This window comes from Xyrauchen texanus, chromosome 37, assembly GCF_025860055.1.
Source record: "Xyrauchen texanus isolate HMW12.3.18 chromosome 37, RBS_HiC_50CHRs, whole genome shotgun sequence".
NCBI lineage: Eukaryota > Metazoa > Chordata > Actinopteri > Cypriniformes > Catostomidae > Xyrauchen > Xyrauchen texanus.
Window position 1 is genome coordinate 21,795,519 of NC_068312.1, and position 19,109 is coordinate 21,814,627.

General features: G+C 37.6%; 1 protein-coding gene across 1 annotated transcript; it reads right to left on the minus strand.

Annotated features, from left to right (window-relative positions):
* Window positions 1-753: 753 nt before the first annotated feature.
* On the minus strand, window positions 754-18,322 carry LOC127631336 (protein Wnt-2b-A-like). The gene is made up of 5 exons (XM_052109439.1): window positions 17,638-18,322; window positions 12,241-12,461; window positions 7,093-7,370; window positions 6,612-6,876; window positions 754-1,812 (listed from the first exon to the last, which is right to left on the minus strand). The coding sequence occupies exons 1-5, from the start codon at window positions 17,832-17,834 to the stop codon at window positions 1,583-1,585; spliced, it is 1,191 nt and encodes a 396-aa protein (XP_051965399.1). The 5' UTR covers window positions 17,835-18,322; the 3' UTR covers window positions 754-1,582.
* Window positions 18,323-19,109: the final 787 nt, after the last annotated feature.

The following is a 19,109-nucleotide window of genomic DNA, read 5'->3' on the forward strand; positions in this document are numbered from 1 at the left end:
TGTGTTTCACGAAAGAACGAAAGTCATACAGGTGTGTAAAGGAATGAGAGTAAATTATTTGTAAGGTTTGGATTACAATTTTTGGGTGAACTATCCCTTTAAGGTTACAAGTCTTGCGCATTCATATCCGTCTAATGCTCCGTTAGAGCTTTTTCTAGTGTCCTAATGCAAATCTGGATTCAAACCTGTGCAGTTTCGATTCTCGTCTCATTTCTGCTGAAGTGACACACACACACGTGTCCTGAGTTGCACTTTAATTACTGTCACTTTATAACTGTCTGCTACCCCAATAACTGCTATGTGCATAGAACACTATCTCATAGTATGTTATGTTTACGTTTTTTTTTTTTATTTTATTTTTTAGAAACTGTCATCTTTTTGCACTACTGAGTACTGGTCGGCGCTGCACTTTGTCTTTTGTCCTGTTCATTGTCAGAAATTTGTTGTACTGTCCCGTACTTTTTGCACATGTTTGCACGTGCACTTTATATAGGTATATATAGGTTTTTTATATAGGTATTTTATTTCGTTGTGTAGTCTCATGTGGTCCTGTGTTGGTCCTTTGTTGTTTTTATGTAGCACCTTGGTCCTGGAGGAACGTTGTCTCATTTTGCTGTGTACTGTACTAACTGTATATGGTTGAAACGACAATAAAAACCACTTGACTTGACTTGACATCTAATTTCAGCAAAATGCATGTATGCTGAACGAAATAAAATGACTCTAATACTTAATGTCTTACTTAATGACTTTATATGAACTTTTGCTGAAAAAATTATAACACAGTTAACACATACCACAGCAGAGGAAAGTAAAAGAGAGCTTACACCTCTACCAGTCACAGCTGTTAATAGATTTATTCATGAATACTTGTAAGGATGACTTTTATAATAGCATGTCATTTTTACTGAACTGTCCTAAGTGCAGTCTCATTTATATTATTAACATTTCAAAGTCCTCTGTAGCTTCCAGCGAAGATCTCAGTCAGGGCTCCATGTGGAGTGAACAGCCCACAGAGCTGTTATCCATTTTGTTGACTGAACCTCATTCATTCTGTAATATTCAGTACTAATGTGAGTAACATACTGTTCAGTACGGGCATGTGATGTATGTTTAGTACACAGTGGCATTTTTAATAACATGATGTACATATTCAGCTATTAGCCATGATAATATCTTATAGGCTCAGAGGCAGTTTAAAATATAATTTTTAAAGCAGCACACTTTTTGTCACATAACCACTCATTGAACATAATGAGAACACTCAACACAACAAAAAATACATCAACAAGTTACAGCACAGGTTGTTCTTGAATCTTGAATCCATTACCATCCTCTGATCAATTCAAAACAAACCAAGAGAGAGGAGGAAAGAGAGTCAAATCTGCCATATCGGGCATAGTGTGCAAGCAGCTCATGGGAAAAGAACTGTAGATTTCATTTGTAGTGCTTTCACAAAAACAGTTCAAATAAAGCCATGTATCGAAGATGAGGGATTGGGGGGAAAACTCACAAGGGATAGACTTCATATCCGAAAATGCTGTGGACAAAATTCAGAGGAACTAGAGGAAGTGGGCGTGTCTCAGGTCTGGTCCAGCCATTCAGCACGTTTAGGAGGTTTGCAGGTGTGAATGTCAACGGACTCCTCGCAGTCTTTGCACTCTACGGCGCAACACCACTTGAACTTGCACTCACACTTGGTAATGCGTTTTACAGGTGTGGTGTCGTAGCCCCTCCCACAACACATGACCTCACAGCCGTCAGTGCCCCGGGATGTCTTGTTACAGACCCGACCGGCTGTACCCAATGAACCTGCAATGCATATAGAGGAAATTATTATATCTTAATAGAAGTCGCTGACATGGAATCTAAGTCAGTTCTTAAGTCTTTGAATTGGTCTGTCAAAACCAAGCCTGAGTTAAATCTTTTGATTAAGATTTGATTTAACCCTTTTTGATAATAGTTTTCCTTTTTTTTAATTGGCAAGGAAGGGACGTTCACCTAAAATAAACCCAGTGTACAACTTAAAGGCAAGTTTTTTCTTTCTGTAAATAGGTACTAAACCCTTTCGCAAGTACGATCAAGCTGGTGTTTTTCACTATAGGCTGGGCTCAGACGTGTACGATCAAACTGGTGTGATCTGCATTTGCTCTGCTGTTGTCATAATGAACCAGCTGCTCAAATAGTATTTTCAACATCTCAATATCTTTATTTGTATATGTTACAAACTTTAAAACAATCACTAAATAAAAGTATAAAGCTGTTACCATCAGAGCGCACTGTTTAGATGCAGCACTGCAGCCTTGTTTTCTGACGTCAAAGAATATACAAACTAGTCAGTCCAGTCAAGCCTTCTCCCATTCCATCCATCACAACCAATCTGGGGCTGGGAGAGTGGAAGGGCTAGGATTTTATAACCCTCTATGCTCCTCCTTGTATGCTTCTATGATAATACAAACTCAGAATCCCATCTTGCATTGCAATGAAAATATGGCGGCATGCATAACCGGCAAGTGCTTTCGCGATCGCATCTTATCTATCATAATCAAATATTATAAACATCTAAAAAACATATTATATGTTTGATAATATATAATCTGACCTTCAGTGCACCTGCTGTGATATAATCTGTCCACCAGTGCATCTGCTGTGAAGTGTAAGGTAAGATTTATTTTAATTGCAGCACGTATTAATGAACTCACGCTGGGAGATCCGTCAGTATAGGAAGAACTCAAGGGCAAAAAGGTTAAAGGGTTAGTTCTCCCAAAAATGAAAATTCTCTCATCATTTACTCACCCTCATGCCATCCCAGATGTGACTTTCTTTCTCTGCAGAACACAAACAAAGATTTTTAGAAGAATATCTCAGCTCTGTAGAACCATACAATGCAAGCGAATGGGTACCAAATTCTGAAGCTCCAAAATCCACATTGGGGAACTTAAAAGTAATCCAGATGATTCTAGTGGTTAAATACATATCTGCAGAAGTGATATGATAGGTGTGGGTGAGATACAGGTCAATACTTAAGTCCTTTTACCTTCACTTTCACTTTCTGCTTCTTAAATTTTTGGCGATTCACATTTTTCGTGCATATCTCCCCCTACTGGGCAGGGAGGAGAATTTATGATAAAGATATTAATATTAATAATATTAGATATTGATCTGTTTCTCACCCACACCTATAATATCGTGTCTGGAAACATGGATTTAACAACTGAGTCATATGGATTACTATTATGCTCCCTTTATGTGGATTTTGGAGATTCCGAATTTTGCCACCTATTCACTTGCATTGTGAGAAACTACAGAGCTCTAATATTCTTCTAAAACTCTTTATTTGTGTTCTGCAGATGCAAGATAGCCATACACATCTGGAATGCCAGGAGGGTGAGTAAATCATGAGAAAATTTTTATTATTGGGTGAACTTCCTTTAATAGAAAATGTTCTCTTTGTTTCCCCATGCTAACCCAATAGAATTACCTAACTAAAACTACATTGTTGAAAAATAAATTTGACATGTCTTGACGTACAGATCATTGCATTTCCTGGTGAAATGAACACTAGTGGTGCAAAACAACCATGACTTTAACAAGTGTAAGACATTTCAGGCATATCAGTTTATAGACACTTTTTGCTCTGTTCATCACACAATGCTCGCTCTTATGACATAAAACACTTTTATTACAGTGCATTACTTCATTTTAACATTGCATTTTATAGTTATGCATTGCATAAACAACTACATTTATAAACTTGTTCGGATCCGATTAAATTGTGCAGTAGCTCAACCGAACTGTTGTACTTGCAACAGTTTGGTCAGTCACTGCATTGCAGTTAAAAATATTTGTATAATGGCTGCAAAACTGTAATTTTTTTCACAAATTTGCCAACAATTCTCATACATTGTGCAAGTTGGATGTCTCTTGTATCACTCTGCGGGCTCTTTCTCACATAATAAAATCATTTAAAATCAAATCACTTTATTGTCACACTTAAACTCATATAAATATTTTATGTCCATTTATTTACTTATTTTTTAGGTCATTCTGTACACACTCGCTTTTAGCATGAGTTACTGTTAATGTAAATGTAGCAATAGACATACTGTATGTGATATCATTTTGGAAAAATGCTGTGAAATTTTTTCATGAGATCAGACTCGTGTTGTAAAATTTCAAGAAAGAAATATTTCTCCTTATTTAAGTTGGATTTTATAAGTCAAGTTGAAACTAATTCTATTAGCAGCTTAAGTACTTGTGTCTCATACCTACATTTCCATCTCTGCTAGATCTAGAAAATCGTCAGTGTTTTTGATATACAGGATTATCAGAAGGATTAACAGAATGCATATAAACATGTCTAAGAAATGACATAAAGTGACGAATCTGATTCAGAAGTAATACTTGCTCACAGTCTTGTATATTGCAAAATGTGGAGAAGATCAGGTTGGTGTATTTGTGTGTTGTTGTTTTTAAGGTTATACACACTGTGGACAATGAGGGAATCTCTCTTTAAAAAAACGATGCTGTAATCTCCGGCTGCCCTGCGGCCACGAGAACTAGAGAGTGATGGTTGCACTGGCAGCTTTGAAAGAATGGGATTTGAAAAATGAGCCTGTTGTATCCTTGGGGTGCAAATTCCACTGGGGTGGTGGTGGTGTTTAGGGGGTAAGCGCATTGACCCTCTGAAATCACTGAGCTGTAAGCTGTCCGTCTGACCCAAACACAAACAAAACACACACTTAAACCATCAAACTGATGCATGAGCTGTGTCAACAGAGCTCATCTAGAAAAGAAGAGTAACCTACAGTATCCTCCCTGATTGTTATTCATCTTAATACACGACTCTTTGGAATACGTGATTCTGATTGGTCAGTCACTGCATTGCAGTTAAAAATATTTGTATAATGGCTGCAAAACTGTAAATTTTTTCACAAATTTGGTGACAAGTCTCATACACTGTGCAAGTTGGATGTCTCTTGTATTACTCTGCGGGCTCTTTCTCACATAATAAAATCATTTAAACTCATATCAATATTTTATGTCCATTTATTTGCTTATTTTTTAGGTCGCTCTGTAACAAGTGGGATAATGTACATTTAGCCATTCATTACTGCTAAATAAACTCAGGGCATGAAAATGGTTCTTATGACATATGTAAAGATAATTATTCTGTTCCTTCAAACAGTACTACCATGTTTGAATTGTTTCTGCCATTGTGAATTACACTATTGAGCTGGAAGAGATGAAATATAGAAGCAGATATTAATGTCTTGACCTAGACTAAAAATGTTTTGGCCACATTAGGTCACTGCTGAACAAAGCAAACTCATCAACTATATATCTCTATCTGTTCATGATGATGCAAATGGGTTTTTACAGTTCAGGTTTACTGTGTGTTTGGCACATTTGAACTTTATGCAGGTTTTCCAGGTGATTCGTGCAGACCTGTGTGTGTGTGTGTGTGTGTGTGTGTGTGTTTTTCCCATCGGTGTGTGTTTTCGCAGTTAGGAGTGTGTGAGAGCATCAAGGAAAAAAATCCTGTTTCACCTCTTTTGACCCTGTCAAAGCCTCTATTGCCCATTTAGCCTTAAGGGCTGTATGGTCAGGTTTAGGGCTGGGCAGGTATGAGAGTCAATTTACAGCAGTAACTGACTCCTGCCTTCCTCCACACTATTGAGTCATGTAAAAATGTACATGGCTCAACACCATCACACTGGATTATCGAAAGAGTGAGGATTCTCAGAGATCTGTAACAGGTGATTCAGCAATCATCCTTTAAAAGATTGTGTGTGTCTCTCATAAACAGGATTTTCTGAGGAACTGATGTTATTTTCTCACATGTCATGAATCAGAGAGGCTGGGCTCTGTCTGCTATTTGATTCTGATAAATCCATGTTTGAAGTTAATTTCATGATTACTCAGTGAGTCAACATCAGAGCTGAGTATTTTTGTCATTAGTGATGAGTATAGTTTAGTGTTAATTTCAGTGTGACTAAATAAGTCAGATGTACAGTTCAGTATTTACAGTCCTGAAATTCAGCACTGCATTGATTTTCCTTAAATATACTCATTAGGGGTTTGTTCAAGCATGAACTTAATATACAAACTCAGCCATATTATAATACTTTCAGCCATAGGTAAGCTATCTATTTTAGGTTTTTGTAAATTTGATAGATTTTAAACTTAATTAGAAATTGAAGAAAAACCTTTGAAAATCTCCCAACTGCCTTACATTGATGAAATGTTCAAAGTGTAACCGGCAGTGATGATATCAACGTAATATTTGAATATTTAATTGCAATTAGTCTTGTCTTCATTGCATATTTTTTTTACCATTTGTTTAATTTATTTGCCATTTACAGTGCACAGTGTCTGTGTTCATTCTTGTGTCCAGTAACCAACTGAAAAAAATATATAGGCTAAGTGTCATGACAAAGACAAAGAAACTCTGATATTTCATATAAAGCCTAAAACCAAGACTTACCTTATAAACTTTAACACTATTATTTTGTTGCTTTGATAATTCCTTCAATGTCCGTCAGTTACTACATGTTTTTTAAATGAGTCAGAAGCAGATTTTAAACATTAACATTTTTCGTCTCTCTTACCTGCAGCTTTGTCCATGAGGCAATAATCAGGAGAGTTCTCAAAGTAAACTAGGTCATTTTTGGTGGCTTTCCTGAAGTCTTTGTTGGCCACAGTGAATCCTGTCCCATCTTGGTTCATGGTGACCTCGATGGCTCCATTGTATTTCTTGCGGAGGTAATCTCCCGTTTTACGGAAATCCGACATTGCCAACCAGCACGTTCTCAGAGCGCACGACCCACTGACTCCATGACACTTACACTCCAGTTTCATAAAGCGCTTTACAGCCTGTTATAGTGAGAAATAGAGGAACAAACAAAACTACTTAGTAGTAATTACCTAAACAGAGTCAGTGTGGCTGAGAACAGAACTGTAGTCAGATTGAGATGTTCTGTTCTGACATTATTAAGACTTTGGCATGTTTCCTGAGGATACAGGTACAGTTAATTGTTACAACACCTTTATTACAGCTTTATAAATGTGTAATAAAGCCTCTGTTCTCACCATTCTCCCACAGCGATTGTTGTGAAGGTTCATGAGGGCACGTGCATCCTTCACAGTTCGCTCTTTTGCATCTACAAAGGCTTTGGCGAACTTTATCCCATAGTTGATGTTATCACTGCAGCCTCCCCAATCAAAATCCCCTCGTTCATCACTGGCCCGGCCGCGCTTGTGTGGATCACAGTTGCATGTTTTCAGCTCCCCCTGACTGCAGGCATGGGTAATCGCAAAAACCACTCCCGCTGAGGAGATTGCATATACGAATGCCGCCTCACGGCTGCCTGCACACACCAGACAATAGGAATCAGAACAACACATACATTCTTAATCAGACATTTAAACTCATTTAATCACATCATTTGTTGTGCTTCAGAGAAAATCGTGTAATCCCAATAGCATTTCTAACTTGTCCACAACAGCGGCGAATTCTCAGGGCCACCAAAGCCTACTCTGCTGGCATAACATGCCAGATAAATAAGTATTAATTCTCAATTTTATGTATTTTTAATTGCTTTCTTACTTGATGTACACATTCAACTTGAATGGAACGCAGCATAACTGTGTACCCTGACGAAACGAAATGTATTGCAACCAACATTTAAATTGCAAATATTATTAGATTGAATTTCCCAGGTATTATAGACCTTCTTGGTAGATTCATATGAAAAATTATGATTTTTGAATGTCTGTTTGGGAGATGAGTATTACGTGTCATTTCAAGTTTTCGTGTTCTTGCGTGGACGTGTTTTTAAAATGCCAGTTGGTATTACTAGTTAGCTGTGACATAATGTATGATGCCCAAAGGCATAGGGTGTCTTGTTTGATTGTGAAACTGTGTTTTCTTAATGGCATGATTAACACTGAAGGCCTAGACTTAGACTTTAGTGTAGTCTAAGTATGAGTGTTTGATTTAAATATTAGTACAGGCCTAATCCCTCCAGGGCAGGCCATTCTCTGCTAGGATAAACTATTTGAAGGCTAGTGAACTGCCACCGTCTCGAGATGTGTTTTTAGTGTTTAAGTTATTTAATTTGACACAGCTCACTCAATGACCACTTAAATGTGTTTCTATGGTCTGTGCTCATGTAGTACAATGATCTTGAGAATTTCTATGTTTGAATCGCACCATCATTTATAAAGTTATAAAGAAAAATATTTTTTTAAAAGCAGTGTTGTTGTTTTAGGAGAATCTTCTCTTGGCAGCCTCTCCTACTCTAATTCCATTTCATAAACTGAATACGCACAATGCTGCAAGAGTATGTCTGGCTGCCAGAATCATCTCTCCAAACATTTACATCCTCTGCGCCTGTTTATGTGGTATAGAGGCAAAGAGAATGCTGGAGGGGTGATATTTTCACACAGGGATATTTGAAACTTTGTTTAAAGGCCAAACAGAAAGCACATTCATTTACAGTGAAAAAATCTTGAGTAAACTTCAGGTTTGAACAGTCCCTCAGGTAGAATCAAGTGAGCCTGTGGAGTTTTGTCTTTATCACACTTGGCTAAGGATAACTGTAAATGTGGCTGAGCATTCCTGTGAGATCTAAGTGGCTTCATTAATATCAGTGATATACAGTGATGAACATGTCCAAGAGAATAACCGCTTTAAACCATATTCTGATCTATACAGAGTGACAGATGTGAAAGTGCAGTAAGCTGATTGGTATTCACGTGAAATAAGTGTGTGAGAATTCTGCTACTGTAAATTGAGAAACTGTTCCTGGCAAAGTAAGATGTAAACAACTAGTGTAAATTAGATGTATTTAAATGTGCTTAAATTTTCTTAGTATAAAATGGTAAAACTTTGCAATAAGATTCTATTTGTTAAAATTAGGTAATGCATTCATTATCATTAGTTAACAATGACAATTATATTTTTACAGCAATTAATAATTTTGGTTAATGTTAGTTCATAATGAATACATTAATAAGTAATGCATTAACTATTGCCACTTGCCTGAAACGACAATGAGGTTGTCATGACAATAATTAATATTCTGTATGTGGAGCTTACACCATACTTTTCTCATGGGACAATACTGTGCTTTCTCATTGTCAGGCAGTGGCAATTAATTCCCGCAGATTTTTCACCAGAGAGACAGTTAATCTTCAACTGCTGCTCAGGCAGAAACTCAGCAGGCAACAGGTAACTCATTTTCTACATGTTTCAATGCAAATGTCTCATTGAACCCCTTCGTCTTAAAGGGAAACCAGCTTACTGAGTGTTGGTTCATGTTCACATTTCAGCTTAATCAAATGATTTTAGTATTTCACCAAAAAATGCTATTTCTCTTGTCATTTGGCCTTCTCACCCCTTATGCCTTCTCAAACTCATATGACTTTCTGTCTTCTGTGGAACACAAACCAAAATTTCTAATCAAGTCATATGTATTACATTGATGCGTCCTTTATGGCTCTTGAACAATGTTAACCTCATTGACTTGCATTATATTGACAAACACACATCATATTTACATGAAAAATCATTGTTTGTTTTCCCCTGAATAAAGTCAAATGAGTTTGACATAGGCATAAGACTGCATACATGATAAGAGAATTCAAATGTTTGGTTTGCCTCAAGGAGATACCCTGATATTAACATTTGTAAGATGTTTGGATCATAAAAAAGAGTCACATTATAAGTAGAATACTGTTGCAATATGTAGCCGGGTTTGCAGTGGTTGAAAATTGTCTTGTCATGAATCTTAAATGTAAACTAGCCATACATGTTGCTTATCTTGTTTTTGTCTAACAGGGTAGGGTCATTTAAATTATAGTCCTGGCAGGTCTACACTTATAACTAAAAAAAGAGTCATCAGACTTTTTTCAAGGCAAAAAAAAAAAAAAGGTAGGAAACACATTTGGATGACATTATTCATATTTATATAGCACCATTTTAACATATCCACTGACATTCATATAAATGTATGCATTTGATACAGTGGTTGAATAGCTGTGTGCTTCAAATGAAAAATGTATCATCTTTTACTCACCCTCATGCCATCCCAGATGTGTATGAGTTTCTTCTGCAGAACAAATTTTTTTGATATGAAGATTTTAGAAGAATATTTCAGCTCTGTAGGTCTTCACAACACAAGTGAATGGTGACCGGAACTTTGAAAGTACAAAAAGCACATAAAGGTAGCATTAAAGATATGAATATGACTCCAGTGGTTTAATCCATGTCCTCAAAAGTGAAATTATTTGTGTGGGTGTGAAACAGATCAATATTTAAGTAATTTTTAATATGAATTTTCCTCCCTGCCCAGTAGGTGGTGAAATGCATAAAGAATGTGAATCCCCAAAAACAAGAGAAGACAAATATGAAAGTAAAAGTGGAGATTGATAGTAAAAAAAAGTACTTAAATATTGATCTATTTCTCAACCACACTTATCGTATCACTTCTTAAGACATGGATTCAACCACTGGAGTCATATGGATTACTTTATGCCACCTTAATGTGCTTTTTATCCACCATTCACTTGCACTGGATGTAGCAACAGAGCTGAGATATTCTTCTGAAAATCTTTGTGTCTACACAAAGTCCTACACATCTGGGATGGCATGGTGGTGAGTAAATGAGAGCATTTTATTGATTTTGAGGATTTTTTTAATTGTGCAATAAATATTTCTATGCATTTAGGAAGAGGAGCTGGACCAAGCACAGAATGGAGCAGATGCCATCAGTGCTTTGGAGCAGGAAAAGCAAAAGTTGAGTCATTGCCTTTCAACCCACTGGATGTGTTGATTGTCCTTGAAAATGAGCTGGGGACATTTGTCAAAACTTGGGTCAGTTTTTTTGGGCTACTTTATGCCCGTCACATCAACTACCCAAATAAGCTGACACTTTTTCTTTCTTTTTTTGAGGTCATACAGTACATGGTGTTGCAGCTTGATGAGGGAAATGTCTGGCCAAGTTGAAAAGATCGTTTGAATAGTTTGATTTATAATTACAAATTGTTTCTGGTGTTTTGTTACGTTATTAGTTCAGAGAGTTTTTACCTACCTGCATACATTACTGCAGTGTGCACTCTGTTTAAATGCATTTTAAATTGCGTTTATTTAGATTTACTGAAATTCTTTAAGTCTTTGCATAGTACACTTGTTTTTAAGTTTTTTGTTTATCGTCATGATTTTATAGTATTTGTGAACGTATTTTGGTTCTAGGAGAGCATGAATATGTTAGATTGTAAATTTGTAAACAATAATAAAAACCTTTGACATTCACCAGTTGTCTATTATTTCTTCAGGTCATTTTATTTGAAAGTTAATTGAAAGTAAATGAACTTGTAATTGAGCTAAATGAGCTTAAAATGCATAGTGGGGTAAAAAACAAACTTAAATGTATTTTGAGTACAGTATTTTAAGTAAACATTTTTTAATGGAAGCTCATTAATTTGGCCTTAATTTTTTTTAGGTAACGTTCCTTAAAATTCCAAGTGGAATTTACTTAAAAAGTGGGATGCAAAAATTATGCACTATAACATTTTTAAGCAAATCCAGCAAAGTTTTTTCAGTGTAGGGATTTGTTTACTAAGTTTTAAAAGTTCACACGAGTAATTTATTTAAACTGAACATTTTAAATTTGAATTCATAATATGTACACAATTTAACTTATTTTAATCCATTCATTTTGGTGAAAATTTTGTAATTTAACAGGAATAGACTTAGTATTTCTTTAAGTTTTGATTGGACGACTCTACATTATCCAAATTATAACATGGCTTCTTACCAAACAAATAAATAAATGTAAAAAAAAAAATAGATAATGTAATGATTCCAGGTGAAATTACTTTAGTTTCTTGAGAAGAAAGAGACCATGGAGTGATACGAGAGACATGACAAAAACTGTGTAGGAAATCGCCAACGTTCATATAACAAAAATATTTTGACAGCAGAATGCTACAACTGACCAATCATAATCAAGTTGTCCTGACATCTGTGTGATAAAAAAAGAGGGATAGTTTTAGGACTGAGGTTTATATATTTCCCAGCATTTCGGAAAAAATTTTAGGTTGCAGATTTTTTCACTGGGTGGTCCAGCACCTCAAGCCTCTGAAATATCTGGTACCCAATCACACATTTTGCTAATGACCCCATGTTCCTCTCTTTCTCTTTCTGATACACACACACACTTTTCTAATACTCACTGCGTTGTATGACTCTCCCAAATACAGTATGGTCTCTCTCCAAGGCGCTGCAGTTCCAGCGATGATAGCGGAACTGATGCTGGCACTCTCGAATCCACTCTTTAGCTCCGCCCCCGATCGACTGCATGATGTCTGGATATTTCTGACACAACTGTCTCTGTTTATTCACCAGCCCAGGAATATTGTCACAGATTACACGGGCCCCAAGGGCACCAATATACCTAAAACACACAAACACAGAGGCTTAAAACCTGAATTTCCCCCAAGCAATTACAGTTTAGATGATTTTTGCCTGTTGCTACTCTGAAAGTAAATATCCTTCTTTAAGCATCCAGACCAGATCAACATAGCACAGTCAGTCTGAAGTAAACATTCAGTGATTAGGCATTCTCTGATGCCAGATCCTCTGATGAGTTTGATCATTCCCGGAATTTTACCAGTCATTAGTGGATTTAGAGAGGGAATATGACATCATACGGAAACAGAAATTCACAGATAAACCCTTGGAAGAGCCAATGTTATTTAGGTTTTTAAATATGCTTGCATAATAAGCTAGCAACATTGATATGTTTATTTATTTTTTGCCCTTTTCTCCCAATTTGGAATGCCCAATTCTCACTACTTAGTAGGTCCTTGTGGTGGCGCAGTTAATCATCTCAGTCTGGGTGGCAGAGGTCAAGTCTTAGTTGCCTCTTATCGCGTGGCTTGTTGTGCATGACACCGTGGAGACTCTGCATGCCGAGGCTCATGCTATTCTCTGAGATCCATGCACAAATTACCATGCGCCCCATTGAGAGCGAGAAATCGAGACTAATCGTGACCACGAGGAGGTTACCCCATGTTGCCCTCCCTGGCAACTAGGACAATTTTGTTGCTTAGGAGACCTCAATGGAGTCACTCAGCATGCCCTAGATTCGAACAGGCTGAGCTACACAGGCCCCATAAGCTAGCAACATTAACAGATTTGGAACAAGCTTTTTAGCCTGAGGCGAAGAACTATATATTACTGTATCTTTAGTTTTTAGAAAATTGTTCTTTAATCAATAATGTGCTGCTGTCACATCACCTATGGGTAAAGAAATAGTACTTTTTCTGTATGCTTAGGAAAGTTGCTATTATGAATAGTTGAATCCAATCAGCCAAAAAGAACAGGTTATAAATGTAAAATATTTTCTCCTATCCTACCTTAATTTACAGGGACAAATTTTATGACAACACACTCTCGTGATGCCGTTGGTCCATATGGTATGTGTCACCCTGATGCCGTATTAAACTAATTTCAGAACACTGCATTGCTTTACCCAAAGCTACATTTCAAAATGATATATTTTGAAAATTCTGATTTTTTAAATTGCATTTCATTACAATTTTGGGAGTTTTCAAAATATCAATCTGAAAATGTTTTAAATTACTAAATTTCTTTTACATTGTTGAGAATTGTTTAGGATTAGACGTAGGGGATTTATGTGCTCAAAATATCTTTATAATAGTGTAATATAACTCAAATTATTGTGACTGCATTTACTTGTGTTTTTATTGTTGTTAATTTGTTAGGTTTAGGAATTGGTTTGGACTGGGCAATCTAAAATATCGAAATTATAGTATAATGTAACTAAAATAATGTATTTCTTCTAAATATAATTAAACATATTGTGGTTAAACACATAATAATAATCGAAGATTGCAGCGCTTGTAACAGAAAATCTAATCATGGTGCAGGAAAATCATTGCATATGATTTGCACAAAAACATGTTTGTGTGTTGAATTATCCAAACCAACATGGCAACATTGACTCAACCAATGGCATGTGATTGGGGTGGGACTACCTGTCTGTACTATTGATGGAAGACAGGGAACGTGTTCGGGAAACAATTAAAGACAATTATAATTTTTGCTAATTTGTTCGGTGGCACAGAAATTACACACTTCACCTTAAATCAACTGCATTTTTGAATTATTATAGCACGTCCTCTCTCTCTTTTACTCTCTGTGTAGTTTCCACTCCTCTTTTGGCTGTCCCATTTTTTGCGTCGTCTTGGCCTTCTCACAAGCATAAATTGTCTCATTTCAGACTAAGGCAGGATTTAGGTCTGATTAACATTTTAGCAAACATTTTTAATGACAAGAGGAAGTTACTACCTTCTGGGATCATCTCTTGGATCACAGCATGCCCATGTGTGTTTCTCCCTCTAAAATTCCTCATTTGACTGTGATTATAGGGCTTTATCAGCCTCTGTTCTGTGTTTGATAGTTAAAGACTGGGAAAACACACACACATATACACCAGTCTGGTCTCACAGACTGTGGTGGAGTGCAGGTTGGCTTTACCAACATCAGTAAATCATTATCCACAGGACCACAACCACATGCTGTAAAAACACAGTAAAATGTGCTCTCATTTACACTGCATGTCTGTGTGTGTGTGTAGTTAGGCTTGACTGGTTAAAGAATGTATGACTGTAGTAATTTGTCGCTTCTATTACCCAAGCAGTGGGTCAAACCACACCCACCCCCCAACACACACTCCTATCTCCATATCTCCACAACTTTGACTTTTTTCACCATCAGTGGTTTAATAACATTTTGAACCCTTCTATAGATTAAACAGAAAAGCATTAAGCAGTCAATTCATTTGATGCATGAACAAACTCAGTAAAAGTGTCAACAGAGGAAATAGACATGTTGCTACCTTAAGTTCATGCACCCTAAATCAATCCCAATTAGCCAAATTACTGACAAACGGCATCCCCTATCAGTCATTTTGCATCAATTGAACAGTGAACACATTTCCATCTAGTGCTACCTTCAAAACTCTATGGACTCAAGAAATTCTATGGACATTTCACTCAGTTACTGTAGTTTACACATTCACATCCAACAGCACTTCCAGCTTTGGCCTCTGGGGGCAGTTTTTCCAAATTTGGTAAAGACAGACCAAGTGAACCTTTGCTAAGCCCCGCCTTATAAGTGCTTCTGACCAATCCAGTTTATGGGATTAATGCGTGTTTGAGTAGTTTTAAGCAGGATTTTATAAAAATAAATATAAATGTACAACACTTATTTGCCGGGTAATTTGTAACAGTGACATGAGTTATCCAGAGAGGATACCCGCAGTGTTTTCCTTTTTTTAAAGAATCTTTAAATAAATCTAAAGAAGAGCATGTTATAGATAAAATTGTGTCAGCCCTCATTCCCAAATGAACATATAACATCTGCAACGACCCCTACATTTGCCCCAAGGTAAATTAAAGCTACTAAATGAACGTTAATGAATTTATGTATTGATTCAAGTCATAGTAAAAGCATTAGTAAATAAACAGTTCACAGCATCAAAGTGAGTGTGTTATGAGACGCTATACAGCTCTGTTAATGTTATTAGATGTGTAATTGCTATGAAATTAAGTGTTTCTCTTTTCAAGTGACTAATAATCGTTTGCCTTGATTCTGATTTACAGTCTCCACAGTTTTTAATCAGTCTACTGTGTAATTTAACAATTTATTTTATAAAAAACTTCTGATAAATATGCATTACAATATCACTCTTCATACCAGTCCACATAAAAATACGATCCATTCTGTTTATGAGACTACTTTGCCAAATACAGCACGTTCACGGCAATCTCCAATTTATTCCAATGGGAGCTCTGCAGAGCTTGTCAGAGTGAGCAACCATAACAAATGTGGTTGGAGCTTAGAGAAGGATCAATTTCAACAGCAAAACTTTTGAGCTACTGTTGCCAAATTCACAATGTGATCAATCTTTAAAGGGTGTAGATGTTGAATCACATTGTCCTAAAGTTCCAGGGATCTGCTGTTCTGGAGGTGATTTGGATCTGTAATGGGAAGAACGTTTAGATGATTCTGGTCATGTTCTGTTTATTTATGGAGACTTTTTACAGTTTGTGTATGCCATAAGCTCCCCTCTTTTTCTACGCAGACTTTTAAATAGTGAATTAATTGGCTGGACTAGACTATGTTCAAAAATTCAAAGGTCAAGGATAATTGAAGTTCACATCAAAGGGCACACACAAACACACACTTTTCTATCTCTCACTGTGTGGACGTCCAGGGCTGGCTTGCATCTGGCTTCATCTGTGTGTGCGTCTGTGGAATAAGTTCACTATTATGAGACACTAACAGGTCGCCCAGTAGCTTAAGAGGATTCGTGCTCTGTCTGCTTAATGTGATGGATGAGTAGATCAGAGAGAGAGAAAGAGGGAGCGAGAGAGATCCCTTTTTCTCAGTCTCTCGTGAGTGCCTCACATGGGGAATGTCAGCTTGACTTATTACAGCCTGATAGTGACAAAGGACTTGCTTTTCGTCTTGGCTGTCCAAGCCTTGTCTCTCTCCTCTCTGTCTCTTTCTTTTCCTGCATTTTGCTGTAAGTAAAGACTATACTGTAAAACTATTGATACAATTGAAAAGGATTCAAACATAGATCTGATTTTCAACATAGAGCTCTACAGTACAGTCACGTTTTATGATTCTTATAATGAGCATAAACGTAAAACTAAATTGAAAAACTTGGGTCTGATTCTGAACCACACAAAACTTTTTTTTCTCTCCTACCAGACATACAGATCAACCACACGCTCATACACATGCATGCACAAAAAAACCAAGCACGCCTCAACCACATATATGTATGCAGCAATGAACTTGTGGCTGGTTATTTCATGATTGTTCAGCCTCATTGAACTATAGTCACCAGCTAAGTGTGTGTCTAAGCAGGAAGCCCGACCCATATTGCAGTTATTTAATTTATTTCCCCGTTATTGGCTGGCACAACACCTCAAGCACACCATGAAAACCTAAGCCATAACTCTGATATAATGAGTGCAGTGCCTGTTACTATACATGCGTACTGGCGTTTGGGAAAATCCCATTCCTCATGTAGGCTAAGTTTAAAATATATTTTGATGGGGAGAATGACGTGTTTTCTGTGTCTCTAAAATAATTGAGTTTTAAATGCCAATATCCTGGTGGGGTGAGCGGTGAGTTCTCCAAACGCAACGTGTGTGTTCACTGGAGTTGACGCTGCCGTTTCTCTGTCTGCCCACCACATCCACTTAAAATAGCCATTATAGAGCAGACATTGCTTAAACCATTACAGCACGTTTTTAAAACCCAATTTCACATTAAGTTAACCTTATATCCATGAGTTGCAAAGTGTATACCAAGACCACTTAAACGAAAATCACACCACCTTAACATCTTAAAACTGAACTGTACCTGAATGAAATAGCCTACAATAATACTGCAGTATCATAACTATGATAAATATTAATAGATTCTCAAACTATGTAAAGCACAGTCACCCTGAGCAGAAAAACGCTCGGTTTCTGCGCGTGAATGAGCGCCAGTAGCGGCGCGCGGAGATGCTGGACGCTACTCACCACCAGGACGAGTCCACGCGCGGTGTGAGGATGAGTAGGAGGAATATGAGCGCGCAACACAACCGGGAGGAGGCACGGGTACCGCAGGGTGAGCATGAACCTTTTCTGATTATATGTCTTAATCCTGGGCCTCCGGGAGCAGCGGCAGATCTGTTGAGAATCCGGGGAGACCCAAGAACTTTACTGAAGCCAAACATAGTTTAACGTGTCCCCCAGCAATGATATGAAAACACAATTCTGTTTTGTAGGTAATGAGTGCAAAGAACGTTTAAGTCTGCGGGGACCTGTTGAAGTTAGGATTTCTGATAGTTGAACAGATGTAGAGCACCGTGTTGGTGATGCACGGACGCATATCATATATCTGCCCGGATATTAGCGTGTGCCATATAAAAGTATTCCCCGCGAGCTGGCAACCGCAGCAGAAATAATCCAAGCCAGACGGCAGGTTTAGAGAGCACTGGAAGACCTCTCACTCTTCTTCTTCTTTTTTTTTTTTCTTCTTCTTTTTTTCAAACTTTCTTGAGATCAGATGAAGTCTCATGCAATTTGATCAGAGAAAGCGCCAACTTTTCCACCTTTTCTCCTTTGCGTTCAGGACCGATTTCATTCCCAGAGCTGTGAAACACGCGCCTCTCCGTTTTTCCATTGGAGTTGCTTCGAGCTGTCTGCGCGCGCTGATAGCAGACCGCGTGAGATAAACCGGAGCGATGAACTGTGCGAACTGCAGACCGTAGGGGTGGGTGACGGGGGGAGAGAGGGGCGATAGGAATGTTGACAGCCCGCCGTCTCTGCGCTCTTATTGGGTAGAGCTCACTGAGACCGGAGCCCCGTGGATGCTTCGGCTCGTGAGGGACATGCGCGCCGTTCTCCGGTCAGTGGAAAACACTAGTCGAATGACACGCAGCATCCTCATTTACACACCATGTTTGAGTTCACGGCCTCTCGAGCCGAAGCATCCCAAGTGAGGATGCTGCGTGTCGTATTATATATACGTTCCCAGAAACAACCCCTTGTTTACTTCAGTTTTTCCACTACCTGCTATACGCTAAGAGTAATAGTTTATTATTTATAATTAGCCTATTATTATTAGTTGTACTAACTGAATACATATTTTGATGCACTCAAGCAAGCAGTAGCCTATTCGCACTGATAGCCGCAGTAATGAGGCCTTCAGGGTCTGGAGAGCTGCGCGTGTCTGAAAACACAAGCTCATGTTTACAGATAAGGTTCTAGAGCTTGCAAGAGTGCTGCTGTGTATAAACATTGCGACGATTCCAGTTTCAAAACATCAAATATTTGCCTGTTGTATGACTCCGGATGAGTGAAAACATTCTCTTCATTAATTCAGAGCGCATCAGGAGATTTAGTCCCTCACGAGTCTGGCTGTTATGAAATTTCAGTATTAATAGTTCCAATGGCTCCAATGATTCAAAATAGACAATATAAACAATACAATATAAATTGTTTATTGT